At 47.7% G+C, this 26,623-nt stretch overlaps 1 protein-coding gene and 1 long non-coding RNA gene across 50 annotated transcripts in view; both read right to left on the reverse strand.

Moving 5' to 3' along the window:
* LOC143425135 (longitudinals lacking protein, isoforms A/B/D/L) overlaps positions 1-26,623 on the reverse strand; it is a 133,832-nt gene that overhangs the window by 84,779 nt on the left and 22,430 nt on the right. Inside the window, exons 7-8 of one of the 49 annotated variants that reach the window (XM_076898078.1) lie at positions 7,345-7,465; positions 6,062-6,240 (exon numbers count right to left, since the gene is read on the reverse strand). The exons of 33 other annotated variants lie outside the window; for them this stretch is intronic. In XM_076898078.1, coding sequence (XP_076754193.1) covers positions 6,171-6,240; positions 7,345-7,465 — 191 coding nt within the window. In that variant the 3' untranslated portion in view covers positions 6,062-6,170. Of the gene's footprint in view, positions 1-377; positions 736-1,259; positions 1,519-4,918; positions 5,236-5,964; positions 6,241-6,906; positions 7,130-7,344; positions 7,466-9,151; positions 9,465-9,730; positions 10,063-10,394; positions 10,696-12,223; positions 12,621-14,297; positions 14,636-16,575; positions 16,932-17,792; positions 18,130-18,856; positions 19,303-21,300; positions 21,348-21,594; positions 21,938-22,573; positions 22,933-26,623 lie in introns of those variants that run through there. 15 more of the 49 variants (XM_076897791.1, XM_076897758.1, XM_076897840.1 and 12 more) reach the window with 15 other exon arrangements.
* LOC143425553 (uncharacterized) lies at positions 18,479-18,821 on the reverse strand. The gene is made up of 2 exons (XR_013102050.1): positions 18,699-18,821; positions 18,479-18,610 (listed from the first exon to the last, which is right to left on the reverse strand). It is a non-coding gene; the product is annotated as an uncharacterized LOC143425553 (long non-coding RNA).

A 26,623-nucleotide genomic window follows, 5' to 3' on the forward strand; every position in this document is an offset into this window, starting at 1 on the left:
ATACCTTTCATCGCTTTCGATATGTTCTTGCCGTAGCTATTTATACTTTCTCTCTCTCTCGCTCTCTCTCTCTCTCTCTCTCTCTCTCTCTCTCTCTCTCCCACCTGGTTTCCGATTCTTCTACCGTAGGAAGTTACGATTAACCGAGTATAAATATACCGAGAGATACACGGTCGCGCGTTACGTTCCGACCACCCGTTCGATAACCTACGTCTCGACTCCGAGTCGACGTTGTCGGTTGTGAAAAGAATCGTCCGGGGCTGCGGGGCAGGGTCACGGAATTGTTATCGATGAGACCGGGGTGAACGAGGTGATCGTCGTGCTCGTAATGGTCGACAATTAGAGTAGAGATCAGTCGCGTCGGGAAGCGTCGTGACAAAGAAAAGGGAAACGAACTGGGGTGATGCTGGCCGTTTCAATTTCTGTGCACGATCACGGGCATCCCGTCGTGCCGCATCCTGACGTGTTTGTAAATGTTAGACGAGCACTTGTCCCTCTTGTTGCAGTAAGGACACTTGAATCTTGGCTCTTTCCCGCAGTCGTACTTCAAGTGCGTCTTGAGGGTCTTTTTATAGGTGTAGCCCGCGTTGCACCTAGGACAATGATAGGACATCTTCCCGGTGTGCCAGAAGGAGGTCTCGTCTTCGTGTTTAGCGACGTTCCGTCTCTCTCTGTAGTCCACGTTCGCGGTCAATGCGCCCAGAACGTCGGTATCGTACGGTTGCAGGGGCCGTCCTACGAACAAGAAAACAGAGCAGACGATTAGCTGGGCCGCGTGCGCCGAGTGTCCGTGGAGCTGGTACCGAACGGAAAAAGAGCGAGGGTGGTGTCGGGGCGGCGGTTTGGGCGAGCTGGGGCTGGAGTGAAACAAGAGAAGAAGAAAAAGAAACAAAATGATAAGTAATGCGACGAGCAAAAATCGGAGCGAAAGATCGAAAGTAGCGACGCGCGAGCCAACAGCTACTACCGTCCTCGTGGTTAGGCCTCGGTCGCCTAGCTGAAACGAACGGAATCGACGAGCAAAAGGAGACGACCGAGAGGCGGAATTAATCGTCCTCACGGTAGATGGGAGACATCTATTTCGTAATCTTGTACACAGAACAACAACCGGTCACAGTTTTCTCGTTTGGTTACCGGGTCTCGATGCACACGCATTCACACACGTACGACTATATCTTTCCTTTCTTCTCTCTCCTGCCTTCCTTCCTTCCTTCCTTCCCTCCCTCCTTCCTTCCGTTCGCCATCCCTACCAAGATCGGGGAGATCGGCAGATTCAGTAGAGCCTGTACGCTTGAATTCTGCTATCCTTGTGATACGTCCTGATATGCCTGTACGTGTTCGAAGACTTTCTGTCCCTTTTACCGCAGTACGGGCACTGAAACCGTGGCTCCATACCGCATTCGTATCTAAAATGGGTCATCATATTCGCCTTCTTACTGAACGAACTGCAGCACTTTGGACAAAAGTACCTCTGGACCTGTTCCATTTGCCTCTTCCGACACGACTCCCCCGCGTGCTCTGGAAAAGAAAAGCAGATCACCCACCCGATCAGTAACCACGTCCACGATTCGTTCGGCTAACGGCAAGGGTTTTACGCTTCGCCTTCGCGTCCGAGGGAGAACGCGCGTGTCCCAACGAAGCCGTTTCGAGTTCAACATTCAATTGTGTCGGCAAATAATTATACAACAGCCATTTCCGGTGATCAAACAAAGCAGACGAATTTTATTCATTGGTTGGATGAAAATCGATCGATTACAAGTATGTGTCGTGTTAGAGATGAAGAAGAAAAAGAAGAAGAAGAAGAAGAAGAAGATGAAGAAGAAAAAGTAGAAAAAGAAGAAAAGAAGGAGGGAAAAGAAAGAGAAAAAGAAAACTGATTCGTAGCGTTCTTTGGTAAAGGTAATACGGGTGATACGACGCGTCGCAACACAGATTTAGTTCCAGCGTCGATTTCCCATCGTTTCCTCCAGCCGGTTGTTCCTCATGCCGAACGAGCATGGTCGTCGCCGTCTTCTCCTCGCCGCGCCGGTCAACGCAAAAATAGTCGAGGGGGCTTAAACAGGGGCAACTGTTTGTGGACCCTTCGCACGTGCTTGTAGACGTTCGAGCTATACTTTGACCCGTAATCGCAGTACGTACACCGGAAACGCGTCTCGTACACGTTGCAATGGGACCGGTAGTGACGCATCATACAGTCCTTCGACAGGAAACTATGAGTGCAACGAGGACAGTGGAACCAACCATGCCGATTTGCTGTCTGCCTACCTGCAACCACGGATTTAACAATATCAACAATCGTACGCCTGGCTTTCTTTCACTTTTTTGTGAATTCTATTATGTGATAATGCCGCCCCCCTTTCACAAGGAGAAAACGACAGGAGATCAGCTGCGTTTCGATCCGCCCCGGCCGTCCGCTCATCGCGCGCTATACGCGACTCCTTTGGATCGAACGGATGAGAAGCGGAAGCGCAGTGACTCGCGGATCCGGTGACACGGTCGAGCCTGCAACGTGTAATTAAATGGTAAGACGGTCAAGAGAACGAAAAAAAAATGGACGAAATCAGATTACATAGTCCACAAGTTCAAGAAAACATACGAAAACGAATACGTAACGCACAGCATATGGAAAACGACAATTATTGCCTTTGCACATGTGGTCTCTAATCTCTCTCTCTCTCTCTCTCTTTCACACACACGCACACACTTTCTCCCTCCCTCTTTTTCCTTGTTCTTTTTAATCCTTTCTCGATCATCGTGACTGAAATCGTACACGATTCACGCAGTAATGATTCGTTCGCGTAATCTCGTTAGGTTGCGTGAACCTGCATGCTTTTGGTGGCGTTTCGAGTACATAAAGTGTACGGAGCTGTACGAACACCGGACGGGGAATATTGCGCCTCTGCGCACGCATATGTATGTACAATACAGTTTGTCGAACGATACAACGGTGGTACAGAACAATTTTGGACAGTACAAAGTTTGTACACCGCTGTCGAGTATCTGGTTCTGATAGTAACAACGATCATGATCGTAATAATAATAATTATGATGATGATGATGATGATGATGATGATGATGATAATAATAATAATAATAATAATAATAATAATAATAATAATAATAATAATAATAATAAAAATAATAGTAGTAGTAATGATGATGATGATGATGGTAGCAGTAATAGTAATGATAGCAAAATGATAATAATAATAATAATAATAATAATAATAATAATAATAATAATAGTAATAATAATAATAATAACAACAACAACAACAACAACAGTAATAACCATGATGGTGACGATGATGATAACGACAACGACGATGACGATGATAATGGTAATAATAGCCGTAACAAGAGTATTAGCAACGCTATCGTCGGCCCGGAAGTATACATCGCTGGTTTCTCGGTCACGTCCACGGTTCCTTCTTTCTCTACCTCCGATGCATTCGTCGAATAGAAACAGTCCACTGGCCGGGTTACATGCACTTAACACTTTATCTATATACTATATCGCAGTTGTCCTGTCCAAGTTTCTAAATGCTCGCTACGTTCAAGCAACGCGAGGCATCGTTCGCTTTCGTTCGATGTTTAAGAAACTATCAAGCGTCAAAAGTCGGGAAGACACATTGTCAGTCGCATCGCCTGAAAGCGTGCTTCGCAAGAAGGAAGGCGTAATCATATGCGTGTTATGTATGCGTGTGTGTGTGTGCGTGTGCGTGCGTGTACGCGTGTACGTCCGTAGAGTCGATTATTCCAGGCGATCGATATACTCGAGATCGAAGCAGTGGTAATGACCGCGACGAGGCGAACACTCTCTTTTAGTAAAGCTTGACGAACCTTAGCTCCATGTTGCGGTGTTTGGCCCTAATGTGCCTGTACACCGCCTGGGTGTACTTGCTGCGCATATCGCAGTGCGGGCACTTGAAACGCGGCAGATCGACGCACTCGAGTCTGTAGTGACGGCTCATGCCGCCGGACGTGTGAAACGTACGGGCACACCTTGGACACGGGAACCCGCGCCGGTTAAGGGACGTCTGTAGCCTGAGCATGTGCCGAGAATTTCGCACGACACCGTGGTACTTTCCCAGGACAATCGGCCTGAAGTCTGTAAGCAGAAAAAGAGACGAGGATGGACCGTTAGAGAGAAGTGGAATCAGCTGGGTAGTTCTCCTCTGAAACGAAGGTGTCGTGCCACGTTCAGACGAACGCGACGTACCACCAACCAATCGGGGGGACAGGTGACACAGAAACTATAAAGGGAACCCGAACAGGCTCGAACCGAGAACTGGAACCGGAACTGGAGTTAGATTATGTATTACATATGGTCTCGCGAGTTTTAGACGGGACCGGGAGGATAAACGCGTGCTTTCGGGGCTCTTGCCTGGGCTTTCTCGTTTATTTCACACGAATACATAGAAGACCACCCGTTGTCCAGCGAAATCTTGAAGCTTCCCGTTGCGATCGCAAATCGGAAACAATTCTGCCCCTCATTCTTTCCTTTCTCCCTCTCCCTCTCTCTCTCTCTCTCTCACTCTCTCTCAAAGCGATCGCGTCGCCTTCGTGAATTCCTGAATTCTCCGCGATTCGGACATCCGGTTGCCACCTGGCTCGACTCCTCTCACCGATCTGAAACGAAACAGATCGAAATGCTCGTTAATCGGACGAACGTTCGTTGATCGTCGAATTACCTTGTTGGAAACGGGACGGATCGCCGAAGTACGCGAAAGGAGAGATCGTACGAGAGTAACCCATCGACGAGACGCGAGCCTCGTTCCTCCGTGTAGCGGGTAGATTTACTCGCGTCCAACGACGCGGTCCATCGATCTTCTAGGCGTTAATTCGACGTGTTTCGAAGAGACTGGAGGGAGGACGGAAGGCAGGGGAGGAATCGGAGACTGGTGATGTTAACAACGAGCAGTCGTGAGATGGCCGAGCGAGGGAAACGCTCTCAATAGAGTTTAACGAGCGTGACTAGCTCCTTCGGATGCATACACCTGATATGCTGATAAACGTTGGACGTCTTCTTGCTGCACAGTGTGCAGTAAGGACACTTGTACCGCGGCGCCTTGCCGCACTCGTACCTAAAGTGACCCAACATTGTGTCCCGTCTCCCGTATCCGTTGTTACAGTTGGGACAGTGAAATTTCCCGGTGAACGCGTTGTACAGCGTGTCCCGTTTCCTCGCGTACTTCCTCGAGCGCGCGACGCGGAGATCGCCCTGCCGGTCACCTACAAAACATCGTATCACGGTAAAGACATCGTAAGCCAGCCGCTCCCGCGCAGAACTTTTTTTCGTAGAGCATCGCGCGTCGACACACAATCTGGGAGGATTGATCTCACAAAAGAAATGAGACGAATGGGAAAAAAAAACAAAAAGAAAAAAAGAAGTACAGGAAAATGAAAGAAACCGGGAGATCGAACACAAAGGGGGATGGGAGCATGCAGAGTAGGAAAACAGCAAAGGGGTGAAACGCGCATCGAGGAACGCGAACAACGCGTCCGTCCCCGATGCGTTATAATTCACGGTTGATCGTGAAAACAGCAGGTTTATTCTCTCGCTTTTCCTACAAACAATTCTTTTCTATCTATTCCTCTCTCACTCTCTCTCTCTCTCTCTCTCTCTCTCTCTCTCGCTCGCTCGCTCTCTCTCTTTATTCTCTTGAACAACATTTAACATACCGACGACCTTTACATGACTAACCGTGCCGGCTCACTCGCGAATCGATTCATCTACGCTCTGCTCGCCTTCGAATCGCTCGAGCACGATTCCATGGACGTGTTCTCACGAAACAGTATCGTGCGATTCGCGGGGAGCTAACAGAGGTGAGGTTCGTACGAGTGCTCGACTCGACTGGGTGCGCGTACACGTGTACGACACGCGGCAGGTTATCTCTGATGACGTACACGACCGTCCGTGTCTTGTCGATAGCTTCCGGCGGCGGTGGCGGCGGTGGCGGCGGTCCTAGAACAACGTGTTACAGACGACCGGCTTCGACGGATGCTTGTGCCGTATGTGATCCTGGATGTTGAACTTTTTCTTGCTCAACTTGCCGCAATACGGGCACTCGAAACGCGGCGGTTTCCCGCAATCGTACTTGAAGTGGGCGGTTACCGCGCTCTTGGTCGTGTAACTCTTTCGACAACGTGGACAAGGATAGCGGGTTTTACCCTTTCGCGAGGTTCGCTCCTGGTATTTGTCCTCGAGCCAGGGTAGCGGCAACATTTGTAGAAAGGCTGAAAACAAAAACGGAAGAACTCGGTTAGCTGGAAACCGGAAATCGAGCGACACACTCTCTCTCTCTCTCTCCCTCTCTTTCTCTCTCTCTCTCTGCGGAGGCTCGGATATGTGCGTGAACCTCGCTCGAGACGTTGTCGTTTCTCCTTCGAGCGTTTCATTTCTACTTCGCGACTTATCTTTTTCTCTTTTTGCACCCTGTTCGCTTTCTCGTTGCTGGGATGGAAGTACTTTGATCACGAAACGATCGAAAGAACCGCACGCGGTGGACCCCGTCGGTGAAGAAGAGAGTATCGCGGGCAACGATGAATGAAAGAGAGACGGTCTGTATGGTGGAGGTAAACTCGGATGTTGCGTTTGCAGGCTCACACATACGATGATCGATATCTCGCCGAGTTACAGAGGATTTACGAATGAACAAGTAAAGCGATTGCAGGCGATAGCATCTTGAAAGCTGTAAGTACGAAAACAAGTACGGTATCGGAGGCGACCGTTCGTCTGTCGTCCGTTCTCTAGAAACGATACAATCCCGTTAATTCAGCTGGGGTCAGAGGACAGTGTGGTTAGACGAGTAAAAAAATGAAACAACACCTGTCGTTTGTTCATCGACCGCCGCTTTATTATCAAACTTTTTCAATGCGAGTCACCACCCGTCGGCGATCTGAGCGGCCGGCGCGCGTTCACTGCTGATCGTAGTGAAGTACAACGATCTCGAGCTTCGATCCTGGATGCTTGATCCGTATGTGCTTGTACACGTTGTTGGACTGTTTGCTCCTCATTCCGCAATAGGGACACTGAAATCTCGGTGGGCTGCCGCACTCAAACTTACAGTGGCGCAACATGTGATGTAAGTGCCGGTAGCTCCTCTCGCACTTTGGACAATTATACCTGATGCATCATCGTATCGGTTACATTTAATACGTTCCTACGCGTCGTCGCGGGTGACCGCGATCGTCGACGATCTCCGAGTTCGACGAGAGAAGAGGAGAAAAGAAAAAGAAAAAAAAAAGAAAAAAAAACAGACTGAACGAGATCGCGTCGAGACAATGAGATGGAAAGGCGGACCCGCGAACCAATGAGAAACACAGATCGACGGGACTGACCTAGTGTTATCGATGCTTCCTTGCTTCGCCTCTAGCCGAAGATAATAGGGTTGCGGTTCCATTTGCTGGGATTGATCCAGGCGATAATGGAAGCTCGACAATCCCGGGACATACATCGGACCTGAAAGCACAAACAGAGGGTATCGTGATAGCCTCGCGTTTCTCTCTCGAGTTGGCAGACGACGTGATCGATCGCGTAGATGACTGTGAACAAGAAGGGAAGCTGCGGACGGGAACACGGAAGCGACATTCGTCTCGTTCGAACGGTTCAGTCGATGTTCAGACGTTTATTTATCGTACACATTGTTCGACGGGGATCACGCGCGATTCGCCGTGATTCCTGACGCCCGTTACAGTCCGCTCGACGTCCGAACGGTCCTCGTCCCGATTTAATTCTTTCGCGCGTAGAATTGTCTGTTGGTGGCGACGTCGATCAGGAACACGCACATCCCTCGATGCTTCGCTCTAATGTGCCTGTACACGTTCGAGATCTCTTTCGAAAGCATCTCGCAGTACGGACATTTGAACCTCGGTCCTTGGCCACATCCGTACAGCACGTGCCTGCGAAGGTTCGTCTCTCTGGTGAATCCGCTCGGGCAATTCGGGCAGCAGAATTTCTTCGACGTGTTCCGCCACACGTTGCACCTCCTTCTGCCAACTGAAACAGAAAAATGCAACAAAACACTGGCGCAAAGTTTACGGGACCGACCATCCGTGTGGTAATCGCCGACAGAATTCGTGCGTGCAACAACTATGACAAGTATTCGATCGGGACGGCGACGACGACGACGACGACGACGACGACGGCGACGACGACGACGACGACGACGGTAACGACGACGGCGACGATAACGACGACGATAACGACGAAGATGACGACAACGACGACGACGACGACGACAACAACGACGACGACGACGATGGTGACGACGACGACGACGACGACGACAGTGTCAACTAGAATTTAAAAAATGATCGCATACAGACAAAACAACCCTGACAACGTTTGACAATATGTTCAAATAAACGTATACGTGTGCAGTGTAATAGAAAGAAATTTTTTAATTAACTTTATTTAAAACAATCTCTCTATCTCACTCTCTCATACTCACTTCTCTCTAACAGATATGTATGTATATAATGTACATAGATGTATTACGGACATATTACAATCGTGTGGTCGTCGAAGAAAGCATCGGCGAATTGAAGTGAAAAGAAGAGGAAAGGCGAAACTAGGAAGAATCGTAATGAACGCATCGAATGAAATCTCAGAAACGAGCCAGCGAGGTACGGAACGGGACGTTCTCGTCCCGCGGTACCGGTCCGCAGATGTCGATGACGAAGACTTTCGAGGTCGCGTGCTTTCTTCTAATGTGCGTGTAAACGACCGACGTCTTTTTACTTCTAAGGTGACAGTAGGGGCACTGAAACCGTGGATCTTGTCCGCACTCGTATCTCAAGTGTCTGGTCAGACCCGATTTCTGGCAGAAGGCGGTCGGGCAATTCGGGCATGGGAACCTCTTTCCCGTGGTAGACGCGTCCGCACTTTTGTTTTCCATCCGAGCGACCACGCGAATGCCAGGACCTAGAAAGGTGAAAGAAAATCGGCCGTTAAGATCAGACCCTGTCTCGTTCCTGTAATCGTGTTCGCGCTGTTTCGCGTACTCTACTCGTTTCTCATCGAGCAGGACAATCGTTCTAACAACACATAACACATAACCCGGACATGGCGCGCGACAGAGAGAGAGCGAGCAGGAAGTTTTTGTACGGGGTTTCGCGCACGGTTTTACAATGTTTCGTGTTTCCCGTTTAAACGGCCGTCGATGAACGACCTCATCGAACCACTTGCCACGATTGAAATATGTCGATCACATAGACGTCGTTGTCCTTGTGCGTTCTGGTGATGTGTTTCCGTATGTCGGCCTTCACCTTGCACACATAGTCACAATAGGGACACTTAAATCTAGGCTTTTGTCCGCACTGGTACCGCAAGTGACTGGTAAGGTTCCTCTTCCAAGCGAACACGCTCCGACAGTTCGGATTCGGGCAGGCGTACTTGATAGGTTTCATGAACCAATTGCTGCGTCGATGACCGGTCCACGTGCTCGCGCCTTTGCGTCCTGCAAAAAAAACCAATCGTTCGCGATCAGTCGTCTCCTGTACCGGTCCCACCGGGCTGTGCTAATTAATCGTGCGAGTTTTAAGCGATCCGACCCGATCAAATCCGATCTCCGATAGCAGCGATATCGTGTCCGTTACGGGAACCGATGCTCCCCGCATATTCTCGCAATCTCGCATATTCTGGGGCTCGTCGCAACACCGTTCAGTGTCTTTATTATTGCGCTGGGCAAATTGCCTTTTATTCGAATGAAAATACAAGCGACGTGATCGATGGGATCGATCAACCGATCGAATTGACGGCCGTGCCGGCGAACAGGTCGATCACGTAAACGACCGAGCCCTGATGTTTCCTTACAATGTGCTTGCTCACGTCCCCCTTTACTTTGCAACGGTACTCGCAATAGGGGCACTTAAATCGCGGCGCGAGGCCGCATTCGTATCTGAGGTGTCTGTTCAGATTCCCCTTCCAATTAAACGATCTGGTGCAATTCTGGCTCGGACAGACGTAAACGGCAGCACGTAGTTTCCCGGGGTTTCTACATTTCGCCGACCTCCCAGCACCGCCGCCACCGTCCGGCCACCAGCTTCGCTCGGAATCTGAAACAGACGAGCAGAGACCAAATTTTCTCGTGGCGATAAAATCGCACCGATCGCGCGTCGGATCACACCCCCGTTACGTCCTGTACTCTGTGAACGCGCCAAGAGTACGGGCGCGCATACAGAAAAGAAAATAAATAAATAAATTGAAGAAAAAAACGAAAAAACCCAATCGTTCGATTCGTTTATGAAAGTTTGATTTATTAACGAGATTGAATGGAACAACGCGGAATACGGTTCGGTTGACAAAATGGTCGATCGAATGTGCCGAGAGATTGTGCTGCGCCGCGATTATATCAACGCCGGAGCGCGCTCTCTCCCTCCCCCTCTCTCTCTCTCTCTCTCTCTCTCTCTCTCTCTCTCTCTCTCTCTAAGTGTTCAGAACGTAGATGCTGCAGTCCTTGTGAACCCTCTTGATGTGCCGACACACGTTCGCCTTCCACTTGCCACGATACTCGCAATGAGGACACTTGAATCGTGGCTCTTGCCCGCACTCGTTACGCAAATGCCGTTTCAGCGTGCACTTCCAGACGAAAACGCTCGGACAATTCGGACACGGGTACTTCTTGCAGGACGCGTCGTGCCGTACCCGTTGCTTCCTGTAGCAAACGTTCGTGTAATCGTACCGCGAATCTGAAAGCAAAACGAAACGCACGCGATATTATCCACCGATAGCACGATTACCAGAGGCTGTTGTCGACTCGCAACGATAGCGGGCTCGCGATTTGTTAGTGAAAAGGCAACAAGGCTGAGACGCCGAATAAGCACTCCCGGTAGCCGCGTGCTCGAGGGTAGAACTCGCGCGGACACGACGCGCGATTGCGGGCAAGAGAGAAAAGCAGGGATTTCGAGCCGCGCCGCGTCATTGTTGAACGAAAAACTCCAAGTGTGCGTTCCTCTCGCCGTCGAGTCCCCTGCCGTCGATGGAAACGATAGAAAGCCGTTCGCGAGCTGCAACTCCGATAGACTCTCGTCGGGTCGCAGCTTCCGTTTTCCCTCCGTGATACAACACGATGTGACGGAATATATGTATATATATGTATATATGTATGCGTGTACACGTTTCGTGTCTGTAAACAAGCATTTTATTAGGAGACATATATCCACCTCGGGTACAAGAGATTAGCTAATTAGTTCCATGTCGTGCGGTTCTCAATTTCTACCGATGTCGATGCAGCGGACTACGCTACCCTCGTGTCTTCTACGTACGTGCCTGTACACGTCGGACGTCCATCTCGAGCGAAAGTCGCACAACGGACATTTGAAACGTGGATTTTGCCTGCACTCGTAACGCAGGTGTCTGGTTAGGGAACCGCGGTGGGTAAACGAGCTGCCGCATGCGTTAGAGCAGAGGAACTTTTTATTAGCGGCGTAGGATCGTTGAACGGCCGATTTTCGCCTACTCCAACTGGCGCAAACCAAACGCGAGACGACGCCTGCAAAAGAAGGATTCACCACTGAGCACATGAAAGGGTTTACTGGTTAAAAGCGGGTTTCATTTTCTCAATCTAATGTCACGGTTCGAGACAAAGAAGAGCACAGGTTGGGCTAGGTCGAAACTGATCGATCGACAGTCCCATTTCTAGCGGACACGCGAAGGGGGCTGGCTGAGGAAGGAACGGACACGACGCGTCGCAGTTGGACGAATGTACCTTCGTTTTTTATTTACACCCTGTAAACGATGGACACGTGTACGTGTTATGTATGCAGATATACGAGCGAATGTATATGCGTGTATCGTACAATATGCGACGGAGAGATAGCGCACCCTGTAACCGTGTCGTTCTCTTCTGTTCAGAATTGTTCAGCGTGCAACGAGGGTAAGAGATCAGTCGAGTGCACCTGTGACACGCGCATCGACTGAAAGATTTTATTCGATGGTATCGCAAGATATCGTAAAATCGATTCGACAAATATATTTCTGTACTTACTGCCGATACTCGCCAGAAACGGTGCGACATTCTAAACACACGGATTAAAACGATACAAACTCATATAAAAATCGAGCCTTGAAGTCGATCGAGGACGGAAAGTAATCACTTGGAGTTTTTGCTTTTTGCTGGTCGCGGGATCGAATGTACAATTGAAACTAGATACCACGCGTGTATCGAAAGTAACAATTTACAATCACAATGTTGAACGATGCGACAAGCCACGCTATCCTAGTCGCACACTGCGTGTACGTGTCAACTGTATGAACGAGGAAATCTATCGGAAGCGAACGGTGCGTTAAGTGTCCGCCGCGTGGTCGATTTTCAGTATGTCGATGGCGTACACCTCGCAATTCTTGTGCCTTCTTCTGACATGGCCGTAGACGTTGGCCGATTTCTTGCATCGGTAGTCGCAGTGCGGGCACTTGAACCGTGGCTCCTGTCCGCACTCGTAGTTCAGGTGTCGATTCAACGAGTACTTCTGGCTGTAGGCGCGAGCACAGTTCGGGCACGGAAACCTCTTCGTCTTAACGTTATCCTCAAAGTTTGTTCGATCCGGCATTTGGAACCAGACTTTGCTTCGTGGCTGGCCGCCGTCTCCGCAACCGACGTCGATCCCGTACGCATCTGGAACGAAACGGGTCTGGCTGATTGCGAATCAACGTATAGATGTATGTTCGATCGCGACACGTATCGATCTGCTTCGCGAATAAGTACACTTCTATTCGGAAAGCTGCGTACGGCAGAGTAACGAAGTGAAATAGACTGTAAACGTCACGGGGGATCGACGTACGTACGCCCATCGACAAGCGTCGTCGTCGATGGCAGGGATTGAGAAAAAAAAAAAAAAAGAAGAAAAACTATCAAAGTGTAAAAAGAAGGTTGACGTGTGACGTGTACGTACTTCTAAGCTGGAAGGAGGCTGTCGCGTATACCTACCGTTCGTAGCGAGTCACGCTCATGGTTAGAACGCAGGGAAATTGGCGACGATACACATGGAAGTTTGACACATTGGATTTATTCGAGAAAATCGGGCTGCGTGGCCGGCGGCTTATTCGTTTCGACGAGAGCGAGACCGGGATTTGATTACGGCGCGTAACTCTGCTCGCCCCGCAAATCGAGGACATACACTCTCTGATCGGGATGCATCCTGCGCACGTGAGATCTGACGTTCGACGAGTGCCTCGTGCGATACGAACAGTACGGACAGTTGAACCTCGGCAACTGGCCGCACTGAAACTTTAGGTGATTATACAGATTATTCTTTCGCGTGAACACGTTCCCGCACTTGTGGCAAGGGTAATTCTCGCTCCGCTCCTTTCGCATGTGATCGTAGGGCCAGTGACGTTGCTCGCCGGGGTAACGAAACGGATGCGACGTCGGATGAACACCTGCGAACAGAAAAGATCGACCGAATGTACTGCGGACTCGGATTGGGGAACGTACCTTTCGTCTGGAAGGTATTCTCTTTCGCCTCGTGGCTCGTCGCACAATCCCAACTCGGATATGTAACTTAACGCGCAACGATCGATCGATCGTTGTCGAAAGTATTGTAACTTGCTCCTCGTTTCAAGCGAGAACGGTGAGAAGTTGAGGATTAGCGAAAAGAATTGAGAGAGAGAGAGAGAGAGAGAGAGAGAGAGAGAGAGAGAGAAAGAGAGTAGGCTTTTCTTTTGATTTCGAAGCACAAAAATTGTATGAAGATAGCGTAATAAATCAAAATTAAATGAAAATGCAGTTGGTGACATCGGTTCGCCCAACAGAAATTAATCACAAGGGTTAAAAGTGAAAATACAACGATAGGATCGCGAGAGTAGTGGAGGAAATTCTGCCACTGTTGTCGTACGATTTACCAAAACTGCTCTGAACGAAACTGAGAGGGAACGAGAATAGGAGAAACTCGGTGAATCGATCTTTTGTCAAATCAGTTTTAATTGCACCGATGTCATTAAAAATCGACGTTACAATTTCATTGGCAGTATATCGGTACACGTATGTCGTACAGAAGTATATTGAAGTTAATACGTTTCTACGGATATAATAGGATCGTATCTGTCGAAATTGGAACGTAATGTACGCACACAGATAAAAACGGTGGATACAGGATTAATCAACGATCAGAATCTGGCCAGGCTACGGCCACCCTCGTTACGGGGAAAATGATCGTCCTTGACCGCGGCATACAAGGACCTAGAGACGAGTATTCCGGAACCGATCCCGAAACGTTGAAAGGCGACACGCTGGCGCATTCGTGGCGTAACCCACCGCAAGCAAAGCGGCGAGAGGTTCGTGTCGCGCGCGAGAGGTATCCCTTGGAAAAAATTATCCTTCGAGCACTTTGCAGACGTCGATTGCGTAGACGTTGTTACCGGGGTGCTTTCGACGGACGTGGGCGCGTACGTTCGACACGTGCTTCGTCCTGTAAGTACAATAAGGACAGTTGAATCGTGGTAACTGGCCGCATTCGAACTTGGAATGGTAGTAGAGGTTATTCTTGTGACTGAAGACGCTCGGACATGTCGGGCAAGGGAACTTTTGCTTCTCGACATAGGGGTTGACCGGCGCCGCGACGGACTTCTGATAGGACGGGCGTCTCTTAGCGACGGCCGATCCGTACGTGAAATTTCCGGACGCGAAAAACTCTGAAACAGAAACGAGACAGGGATCCCGTAAAACATGTGGTTGCTCGTCTAGCGTGTGTTTCAACGGTAGTAGCATTTCTGATTGCGCGGGTTACAGGCTCGATGGCAAGCGGCATACCTCTCTCGGGGAGACAGTGTTCGTTCGTCGCGTCCAACCGACAGCGATGTACGCTGCCGTTTACGGAGGAAGCAATGGGGGATTGGATATACATGTACATACGCATTCTCTTGCAGTTGGACCAGATGTGATTCAAACGAGTGAAATCTCGGCGGATTCAATATTCTTTGTATATTTGTCAAGTATCCTAGTCGACATCACCGCAAGTACAGAGAGCTTTTAAACGTTTCGACCCGCGATGCCGTATAAAACCGTACACGCACGCAGCGGTGTCCGGCGCGTCGTGGCAACACGCGATACAAGCCTTCTATCGATACGAGTATTCTTAAAATCCGACGTAACACGATCAGGTGAACTTGTTCTGTCTACCGGTTCGACGCACAGCCAAAGATATAACGTGCCGTCGTCTAATCGTGTTACAGATGCGACGATGGTTTCACGTAGAAAAAGAAGACACTGTTAGACAGGATTCTATCCAGTTCGTGGAATTCCTAAAAAAAACAAAAGAAAGAAACAAACAAAATAAAACGTTCAATATCGATAGTAGACGAATGGTTAACACCGGTCTCGATAATGCAAGAAGAGTTGTTCCAATCGTGACCAATGGTCTAGTCACAGTTGTGCAGTTATCAATTGCTCCTCGGGGATTCATCGTTCGCCGTATGTACGTAAATCGTGACTGATAATGGTGTACGATTCGAACAGCTCCCCCACGCCATAGGCATCGATCTGTACCGTCGTTCCTCTTCCTGTCGTCGCTCCTCTTCTTTTTCTTCGAGGCGAGGTATCTTCAAATGACGATAACGCGGTTCGGTGGAACGGACGCGTTCGTCCTCGGTACGCCGATACTGTCGACGCGTTCGATCGTTCGGTATTGCGTGTACCGCCACGGTGGCTCGGCGACGCGTCCCTCCGGTGGTAGCCGCCATTCGAATTTTCGACAGACGCTACGGTTTCAAGTAGTACGACGCTGCAACTGACAAAGGTCTACGATATACACCTCCCTGGCTGGATGCCGTTTGCGGACGTGTCTGCGCGCGTTCGAGATATGCTTGGCGCAATAGATACAGTACGGACACTTGAACCGCGGCGGTTGGCCGCACTCGAACGTCTGATGATAGCTGAGCCCGCCTTTTCTACTGAACACGCTGCTGCAATTCGCGCAGGGGTACTTCCGTGCGAGCGTTCTCGGCGAGTCGGTTTGCGGTAGAACCGCGGCGTTCCTCGGGAGCTGTTGCGACCCACGTAGATGATGGACGTTGCGCGCGTCCGATTGCGAGGGCGTCGACGCGCCGCCGGCGAACACGCAGTAACTTAAATCTGAAACAGAAACAAGAACGCGTCGCCCTTGTTGAGAGTTGTTCGCACTGTCTGAGTTATTATCCCTGCGTACACAGAGAGGCTAAACGAATATAAGAACGGAGCTGATTGCAAACCTTCTTCGGTCGTCGATCGGCAAGGTGTCGAATCTTCGAGTGATGAAAGGGATCGAATAAGATGGAAACAAAAAAAGAAGATAGTGGACGATCTTGCTCGATTGATCGGAGCTGAATGTTTTATTTGCATCAGTGAAGAAGAAAAACATATTCGTTGCGTCTTGGACGTCGCGAGGTGCGTGATCTAAGTGGAGAAAAGGAAACGGTGTGTACGGCGTATCTGCTATCGGTGAGAAACAGTAGTTTACCAGAAAACCACGCGATATGCGAACAAACATCGAGTACGGTGTATATCTCTGTACGTGTACTACCGGACACGCGAGCGTCACTCCGAACGTATGTGTGCGTTACGATTACAAGATGGTCTGAACGATTAAACGATTTAATGGTGGACAGGGCTGTTAAATGATCTGCTGGCCAATTTTGCCAGGGCTCGTGTCTTCCGCTGCAGTCCCATAGGCATTCCGCGACACGTCGATCACGCTCACTTTGTACCCGTAATGCTTTCTACGTACGTGCGCTCGTATATTGGACGATTTCTTGGACGCGTACACGCAATACGGGCAACCGAACCTCGGTAGCTGACCGCACTCGAACTTTAGATGCGAGTACAAATTGTTCTTCCGGTTGAACGTGCTCGTGCATTTCGGGCAAGGAAACCTGTCCTTGCTCTGGTCTTGGTACTCTGGCTGTCTTGAGATCGCGTTGCACGGTACCTTGAAGCCGCCCAGGTGTTCCAAATCTGTAAGAAAATTTTTAGAACTCGTCAGAGTTCGCGCTCTCTACAACGGGCGCGTTCCGTTTGTCTTTATGTCGGATTCGAAATCGGTCTGAGACACAGGATACTGGGGAGAGGATTCTCGATAACAGAGTGATATATTAATAGTGCGTTGCAAATGCAAAAGTTATCAAACGGTGAGACCCACCTACCCCTTCCCGCCTTCTCGTTCATTCGTTACCATACTCGCGTCCACGCGCTGCACCATCCCCGAGCTGAAGAAAACTTTTTATTTCAATTCTGTACAAAGTTCCATCGACGCTGGTCTTTTTAAACAAAAAGTAACTCCTGCGATCGAACGCAGTTCGCTTCAAAAGTTTACCGCGCGAACAGCGCTCGCGTTTTCGGTGCTTTTGCTAGTTGATCTTCCGGCTGAAAACGTTGATGCAATTTCGACGAGCAAACTTGAGATTGCGAACGCCCCGCGAGACCTAGAAGCGAGAAAAGACATAATCGCGCGAACGGATCACCCCGCCCTAACCGTGAGATGAACGGAAACGAGGTAATTCTCGTCGCATCGTCTCGAAGATGGCTGGTAATTCGAACGGACGAAACGATCGATTTGTCTCGATATGCAAAGGGTCTTTTTATTCGTCAAGCGTACGTCGGTTGCGATTAATGACGCGATACATTATAAACAGAGAACATCGGAGACACACGCATACAGACACACGTGTACAGAGGATGAGAGCGATGAGAGTTCACGCACACACGCACGAAGGAACGACGGGTCCTCGAACGATTTTTACTCGACGCGCGATTGATAGATACGTAAGAGAACGCTCGATCGAATCAGCACGCGTCTCGAGTCGTATGTACACAGGAGGAAAGAATCTTCGGGTCGTCGAACAGGTTCAAACGGCTAGGTCGGGCAGTCGATAAATATCCTGCACGTAAACCGCGTTGCCCTCGTGTTTCCTGCGTATGTGTTTCTGTATGTTGGACGTCTTCTTCGAGATCAGATCGCAGTAGGGGCACTTGAACCGGGGCGGTTGCCCGCACTCGTATCTCAGGTGCGTCAGCAGGCTTCGTTTCTGGCCGAAAACGCTCGTGCAATTGACGCATGGATACCTCGTATTGCTCGGTACGAAACTTCTGTAAAGTCTGGCATCGCGTTGCGCTGCGCTCAATAACATTCTCGCCGTGGTAAATCGTTTGAAACCTGGAAAAATTCAGTGTCCGATCAGTACAATTGGACAGAGGGGTGGATGGGGGCTAGGCGATCAGCGACGAAAAGCGTGTTCTTGTTTTAAGAAATTAGAGAAGGCCAAAACGTTCGATGCTCCGCGAGTAACAAAGCGAGTACTCTCTGCGCGGGTTTTTTCTCTAGCATCGGAAATTAATACCTGCGACGAGCGCATCGCCTTCGAGTCCTCGTAAACGAGTGAAGGGAGGGAGGAAAATTAAGAGGAGAGACCAGATTATCGTCTGACTCGTAACAACCATGCGAACGGGATAAAGATGACCAGAGGAGATGACCGAGAGACCGTGACTGGTTGGAATACGGCGGGTAGTTTCGAAAGGTAGATACTTTATTCAGAGTAGATCGGCAGAACAAATATTGAACAAGACAAATCGGCACACACCTGCGGTTTATCTTGGAACAATTGTAAAAGTAGTACGTCTTCCCTCCTCGTTGTTCGCTGAGGAAAAAGAGAAAGATACAGGTCTACGTATTTTCAATTGATATTCGGCGTTGCTTCGATTCGCAATCGCCATCTAAAACGATACCTGGGGCAAACGAACAGTTCGATAGAGTTTCCGAACGAGCTTACGAGAGATATGTATCATCAAACTGCGCAGCGATCTTCTTCCTCGTTGCGTTCTTGTACCTCTGAGGCGTCCATTGCTGCTCGTTCCGTATCCGCCGTCGCCACCGTTCCCTCCCCGTGTCTAAACGCAAATCAGTAACGAAATCTAGACAGCTGCTTGTACAGATCGATGATCTGCAGCTTCTCGTGCTTGTGCATCCGTCGTACGTGGACGTACATGTTCGAGGAGAATTTCGCCTTCTTGGTGCAGTACGGACACTGATAACGCGGGTCCTTACCGCACTGAAAGTGACAGTGGCTTTTCATGTCCGAGAGTCTGGTGTAACCGCTGTTACACCGTGGGCAGTGGAACTTTTTTCTCGGCAGGGAATTTTGCACGCCGAGGGGATTGGGCCAGTGGCCACCAGGAACGGGAGGTATCGGCTCGTTCACGTAAAGAAACGAGTCGTCCTTCAGCCCCTTCCCGGAGTCACCCATCGACCGATACGCTTCGCCCGGCATCGATGTCCTCGCCGCCATATCCGGACGAATGTACGAGGCGTGCATCTGCCTGTACATCGGATCTAGAAAAAAGAAAATCGAATATTTTGTTGCGAGTTAATCGAGGGGGTTGCAAAGCGGGATCAACGAACTGGCGACATTGCAGAGAAATACATCTTATCGTCCATGCTCTGACCATCTAACTACCAGCTTTTCGGCTACGCCAATTTGCTAATTCGAGTCGACACGTTCTTCCCACGCTCTTCGCTCGTCCGCGTGTCTTGTCTTACTTAACTTTCGGGTACCATGAGGAAAGGGTAACGACAGACGCGTAAATTGGTAAATGCGGTAGACGGATAGGTAAATGGATAGACAAAAGTAGATAAGACAGATGAATAGATAGTCAGAGAGCATACACTGTTTTTTCGTTTGCTGCCTTTTCTTCACGTGCACCATACGGCGGTTCTTCGATAAACGGGTTTCATTTGTATCGTTTATTTATTTCAACTATCATACATAGACCAGCTATTGCGAGAGATCATAATGAACACCGAGCGTCATTCTGATATTTCCAAAGTCATTTATTGGGAGAATTCCGAATTCGTACTCGCACGGTGGCAGTAGTCAATTCTCGTAGGATTGGTTACGCTTATAATTCATCGATTAAATATACATCGAACGATTTTTTTTTTATAAATTGAAACAATAGGTAAAAACACACGCTAATCGTGTGGAACGAGTATTGGTCCCTAAAAATATAAAAGTATACAAAAATAACGGAACGAGATACATATAGAAGTAGTAAATTAAATGCAACTTCACACACAAGTATCAAAATTTACGTATCGTTAGGCAAACTCAAACAGTATATATCAAACATACTTGCATACTTTGGAAATGGTCTAGTGATCCCGTATCGAGAGAAAAAAGGAACACTGCCGATCGTATGCCGGTTAATTAACAATCAACCATCGAGATCTATTTGCCCATCTGCTTTTCCATTTTAAGCTTCAACTTGGATCTTTTCGTGCAGCGTTTCACGTGTTGTTCCAAGCTCGACACGCGGAACTTTTCATCGCACGTCGGACACTGAAAGTATCTGTTGCATTGGTGCCGGACATGGTATGTTAAATTCTTTTTGTACTTGTAACGACATCCGCAAGTGCTGCACACGTGCGGCTTGTCGAAGATGTCCTTGTTAAACAAGGACTCCGGGTTCGCGGTGCAATTTGACGTCGTGTGCCTCACTAGGTCCGGGAAACGTGTAAACGTCGCTTTGCAATGCGAACAAACGTGATGCTCCTCGGTTTTCGCGATCTCCCAGGTATCCGTGAAATCGAGATCCTTACAATCGAGCTCGTTAGAGGTCTCTAGTTTCTCGGTTTTGTTAGAGGACGTTGACGGTGGTGGCGTATTGTCGCGCTTGGTGACGGCCAGATTCAAAAGTAGTTGCGGTCGTTCCTCGTTGCTTTTGCACTCCTCGTTCTCCTCCTTGATCTCGTAATCGGTCGAATCACTGTCGCTCGACGACGTGCTATCGACGCGTTTACCTTTGGCCCTTCGCGTTCGCAACGACGCGCGCGTCCGTTTCCGTGTCTTTCTTCTGGGGGATCGTCGCTTGTCCGCTACTGCAACAGAGAACCAATTAAGTGCCACCAATTAAGCGGCCGACCGAGAGACGCGCAACTGAAACTCGCGTAAAAATCGAACAAAGGGAAAAGAAAAGCAAGAGAACCCACTGTAGTCGTCGCATCGTTCGGACCAAAATAGAAGATAATCGGAATGAAAGTAATCGGATGACAAAATGAAATAATGAAGGAGAGAAAGAGGAAGAGAAAGAGAAAGAAAATGGACACATCCCATGACGATATTCTAACACTTTTATTGCCTCGTACAACATTCTTTGTACAATATCAACGTGAAAAGTACAGAGTACACTTGAAGATTTGTTGAGAAATCTTGCGTGCTCGTCTCCTGCCGTCCCCCAGCGGAATTAGCGTCACCCCAGGGATCGCTGAACGTTCCGATTCCACGGTTTGCGTATAATCGCTAGCGATTCTGGGTTCGAAAACGCGAATTCGAGCGTCCCAGGTGGGACTGTTGCGTTCCTTGTCCGAGACGAGGCGATCTGAAAACATCGGGCAACGTATCAGCAAGCGCATCGATGATTCGAGACGAGAAAAAATGGTAACGCAAAAGTAGCGAACGGCAAAGCGCGTCTAGCGGTAAAACTGATTATCATCCGGTTAAACGAATTCTTGGGTTTCTTTTTTTTTTTTTTTTTTGTTTTTTCTCTTTCGTTTGATCGCGCGATTACTGGCAACAGAATATCCGTCAAACGTGGCAGACAATCTCGTTTTTCTTGTTCTACGTACATTGATTAGCGGGTTTGAAAATTGCACGGAGGCCGTTGACGATGTTTTCGCAAGCTGCTGCTATGGAGAAAAGTTTTCCCGCATACCGGACACTTCTGCGTTCTACCGCAGTCGTGTCTGACGTGGAAAATTAGATGAGACTGTTTCGCGTAACAGGCACCACACTGGCCGCAGGAAAACGGCCGGCTCTTTTGTAACTGGTGACACTTTGACCTAGGGTTCCAATAGCAGAAGCTCTTCTGGTGGCTCCTTAAGTGGCCGGACAGGGTGAAACCCTTGCCGCAATATTTGCAATTATACTTTCGTTTAGAGTCGTCCCCTCGTATCGAGTCCACGAAAAGCTCTGTAACATTATTAACGATCAATCAGTTTTATCCTTATTCTGTTCGCGATGCATCGCCGATCTCTCAATCAGAACCGTCTACTATAATCAAATTAAGCGTAACCGTGGTCACCGTCGTCTCAACGAATTGGTGTACGTGACGCGCGGATCAGCGTGATCGTCTTAGGTCTAACGAGTCGCCGAGACCAGACTACGAGAATAAGACAGATGGATAGAGAACAGGGAGAGAGAGAGAGAGAGAGAGAGAGAGAGAGAGAGAGAGAGAAATAGATAGATAGATAGATAGATAGATAGATAGATAGATAGAGAGAGAGAGAGAGAAAGAGAGAGAGAGAGAGAGAGAGAGAGAGAGCGTGAAAGGATAGTCATAAGAGAAGATACGTCCAATATTTCTTTATTTGCTTATACGTACAGACGAGCGATCCGCAGAACTTAAATTAGTATGTACAGGTATAACGTATGCACAGAATCGTAGGCGAGGTACGCATAGAATCGATGAAACGAAACTCAAAATGGCGTTAGAATGAATCGATGCGCGGTTAATAGTCGTGTTTAATTAACGAAACTTGATAGACTCGAATCGGGGGGGAACGCAATGGAACTGAACCAAAAGAACTGAAATGAAATCGAGGAAAAGAACGCGTCCGAGTTCCTCGAACGTTACTTCTTTTCGCCGAGACAACGTTGCAGCTTGTGCTTTCGCAGACTGCTGCTGTGCAGAAATGTTTTCCCGCAGCAGTCGCACTTCTGCGTTTTACCGCAATCAAAACGGATGTGCGACTTCAACGAGGACTGTTTACTGTAATTGGCCCCGCAAAGGATGCAGATATACGGCCTCATGGCCTTCGTTTTGTAAAACATCGAGCGTGGATTGGAGTAACAATAATTGTTACGGTGCTTGCTCAGAAACCCCGAGTGCGTGAACGGCTTGAAGCAATACTCGCACACGTACTTCCGTTTCGACTGTTCGGGCTCCGGACATTCTTTCGAGCTCCCTGAAACACCAGTCAACAACACTGCGTTAAAAATATCGTACGCGAGATCGATTATATATCGATTAAACAGTCGCCGTACAAAGTAAATCGACACGCAACATTCCGTACGCGAGTGCTTGGTGGATAACACAGCCCCGCCTAACTAGGATTTAGTCTACGAAACAAGTGTTGGACGTAGTTGCTCGTTGATTGTACGAACCTCGTCGTAATATCGCGAACCAAATAAACTAGAAATGTAACGTAAAAAAAAAGGCCGACTCCTCGTGTTTTACAGTAAAGTATAGACTATTTTAGAATTCGTTGCAATAAAAAAATATGGGGAAAAGAAACGGTGTGTAAGAAAAGAATTTATTGTATAACGAGTATACAAGGAGATTAGACTCTAATAATTGAGATTTTGCAGAAAGTAACAATCGTGAACACATAAATGATTCTCCATGAAAAAGCTTCGAGCCTCGTTTTATCGCATATCTGTCGCCTTCTCACGTACTCTCGTCAAAAGTGACGGACGCCGAATTGTACTGACACAAGTGTAATCAATACCGCAAATAAAATTGGCTGGCAGCTTTCGATTTACGTTGTTGCAACCAGGATTTCCAGCGATTGTAATCTCAAGTTATCACAGACTCACCATTTGGCGAGTAAAATTTTGGTAAGTCTAAGACAGAGTCTCGGAATTCTTGTTCCACCAGCAGCTAACATTCGTTAGTACCAAAACGGAAGTGTAATATATTGCACTTGTTTTAATTGAGCGAATATCAAATTCGTCAATGTTCTCAAATTACTCGAATTACTAAAAATTATAGCAGATTATAATTCAACATAAATATCGAGAACCAATCGTTTAAGTTCAATAAGCAGTTACGAGGTAGTACACTCTAACATTTAGTCGATTCTTTTTTTTGTCCGAACAGTGCAATAAGAAACACGATTTCAGATATAAAATAAACGAAATTTAAGACACCTTAACGCTGATGAAATGTAATTTTCATCTTCAAATGCAAATTAACATTTTTCATATCATGCAAAATTACGCAACAAATAATCTTTGTTTCAACCAATTAACTAATACAGGCTTCTATATCGCGTAAACTACGATATCGTATCAATACTGTTTGTTGAAATTTTCATATCCTACGTTTCCGATTAAATAGAAACAAACGATTCCGCGTTGAGGATGAACGGAAACGTATAATGGAGCAACCAGTACAGCCCAATTAATAAAAATCATTTTCGATTTTCGTTTTCATCGCTACCCATGCGTAGCAACGTTTTCTGTGTCGGCAAAAGCTCGCGCGATAGGAAAAAGTGCTCTCGCAATTCGGACAGACGTACGTTCGGCCGCAATCATTCGACTTGTGAGATTTTAGCGTACGAGGCGCCTTGAACGCTTTATTACACGTATCGCAAGGGTATAATGGAACGTCACTGGAACTTTGTACTTCCGTGTACGGTTTCGTATCCTCGCGTTTCACAGTTCCTCTCTCTACGAATTCTGAAACAAAATTAAGAACGACGCTCGCTTAAACATTTCCCATAGTATCAGCGAACAACTTACGCTTCGTTCGTCAGTAAATTTCCAACGGTATCTCTGTGCATGCAAATCCTTCAAATCTCCGTAGGACGTACACAAAACGTACACACAACCAACTACCTAATGAACCGAACCTTTCCACACACATTACATGGTCGTTCAAAATTCTGCCCCCTTCTAATCGAAGGCAAATCGACGATGGATAATAAAAAAACAAAAAGAAAAATAATACGATTAGGAAATTTCCCATAGGAGTTGTCTAATAAGAATCGTTTTTTCGTACACCCTCGCAAGTCGTGCGATGTATCGAAAATCTTTGGAAACGAAAAGTAAGGAATAGGAAAAAGTATCATATTCTTGGATGGATAGTGTTATAAGGGACCACGATATGGACAATGGAATTTTGTTCGACGATGACGAACGGTATGCAGAAGAGTGTCCAATGTCCGCTTGTTTTCGTACCACTGCGAGCACTTCGGACAAATATGGCTTCCGGAGCCTGCTTGATTCCTCGCGGGTCCCGTGAAACAACCCCTGGTCAGATGCCACTTCAAATGGCTCTCAGATGAGCAAGGGCAGTCGTGGAAGTCGCATTCGGTGTTCACCGACAGTGAAATCTCGAGGACAAGGTGTAAAACACAAGGAGAGCACTCGATGTACAGTTCTCTTCGATTCTTCTATCTCGATCGAATTGTTTCTGGGACAATCGACCTGTGCGGGGGAGACAATGAGTTTTCATCGAGAAATGAATTCGGCCCTGGTTCACTTTCGGTTATTTGTCTTGTAACATCCTCTCCTTCTTCTATATGCGAGTCCTCATTCATACACGCAGGTCAAACGGAGAAGAAACATTATGTCCTCGTTGTTTTTCTAAGATTTCCTTTTATTTACATTCTGTAACAATTTTTAAAATCCGTAGAGCTGCGACGCGTACACGCTCGACACGCTCTCAATCAACAACGGTAACGATATAGCTTTTAAAACTCTTTCGTTGTATAAATCGTGTGACAGTGAAAAATTTATCAAACGGTCTTGGCGCACGATGAAAAATATAGCTCTTTGTACACACCAACGGCGCGACTAAAAAAAATAACATCTCGTTAAATGTAATATTCGTCGATACGTCGTGTGTCTATCCCACTAAAAGTAATCCCACTAAAAGAAAGTTAATTACCCCCTAGACGAAAAGGTTCCGCACGGTATTTTGAAAGCCCGACATCGACTCGTTCGTTCGTCAGTCGTTGCCCGCGTTACTCGAATGCGAGCGGTTTTAAGTCAACCTTCACGTTCGCGCAAACCGAATTACCACTTGCCTCGATGTCGTTTCAATCGAAGCAATTCGAAGTCCAATCAGTCGCAGTAAACAAACGCGGAGACTCGAAACCGACACGCGTGGTCAACTAAACGCCAGGTTTGCAATCGATAAAGTACTCTCGATTTTGCTCGAATTCGAGGAACGCGAAACCAAGCAATTCGAACGATCCCCATTGCCACGCGATCATCGATTTCTACACGCAATTAGTGGATACCCACCTTAAAGAGTAACAGCATACAAAGTATATCCCTCACAGCTTATACTTATGTCCATAGAACCTGCTATCTGCTAATAATTAATGATTATCCCACGTGTCATACGATGTACTCGAAGAACAAGCACGAAACATCGTCGAAAAATGAAGTTATATATACACATCTAGCCATACACACACGCATACACGCTTAATCTTGTAAACTTGTACCGCTAGAACTCACACGGTACTTATCATTCCGTTATGCTAAAACGATGTAAGAACATAGGAATATTATTTATTTGGCATTCGTAATCAAATTATTTGGCAGTTCGTAGCATACGCACACGCGTGTGGCATGCGAAGATTTTTAGTAAACCGTTTTACACCCTAAACAACGTTTATCTCTCGTGTACGTCGCGACGTACGCATAAATCCTCGATTATCGATTTAGAATTGTATAAAATTATTTATTCAGTTTAGGAACGGGTGAAAGATCGCCGATAAAACGTACGCGTTCAATTTACTGCGATCGTAATTCACGTAAGAACGACCTCCGAGAGATTCGTTTCACCGCAGTGTACAGACTGAACGATTGAACACCACACCTTTTCCACATCCAATTAATCCGGTATTAGATATAAATAAT

Source organism: Xylocopa sonorina, chromosome 1 (genome assembly GCF_050948175.1).
Source record: "Xylocopa sonorina isolate GNS202 chromosome 1, iyXylSono1_principal, whole genome shotgun sequence".
In the NCBI taxonomy this organism is placed as follows: domain Eukaryota; kingdom Metazoa; phylum Arthropoda; class Insecta; order Hymenoptera; family Apidae; genus Xylocopa; species Xylocopa sonorina.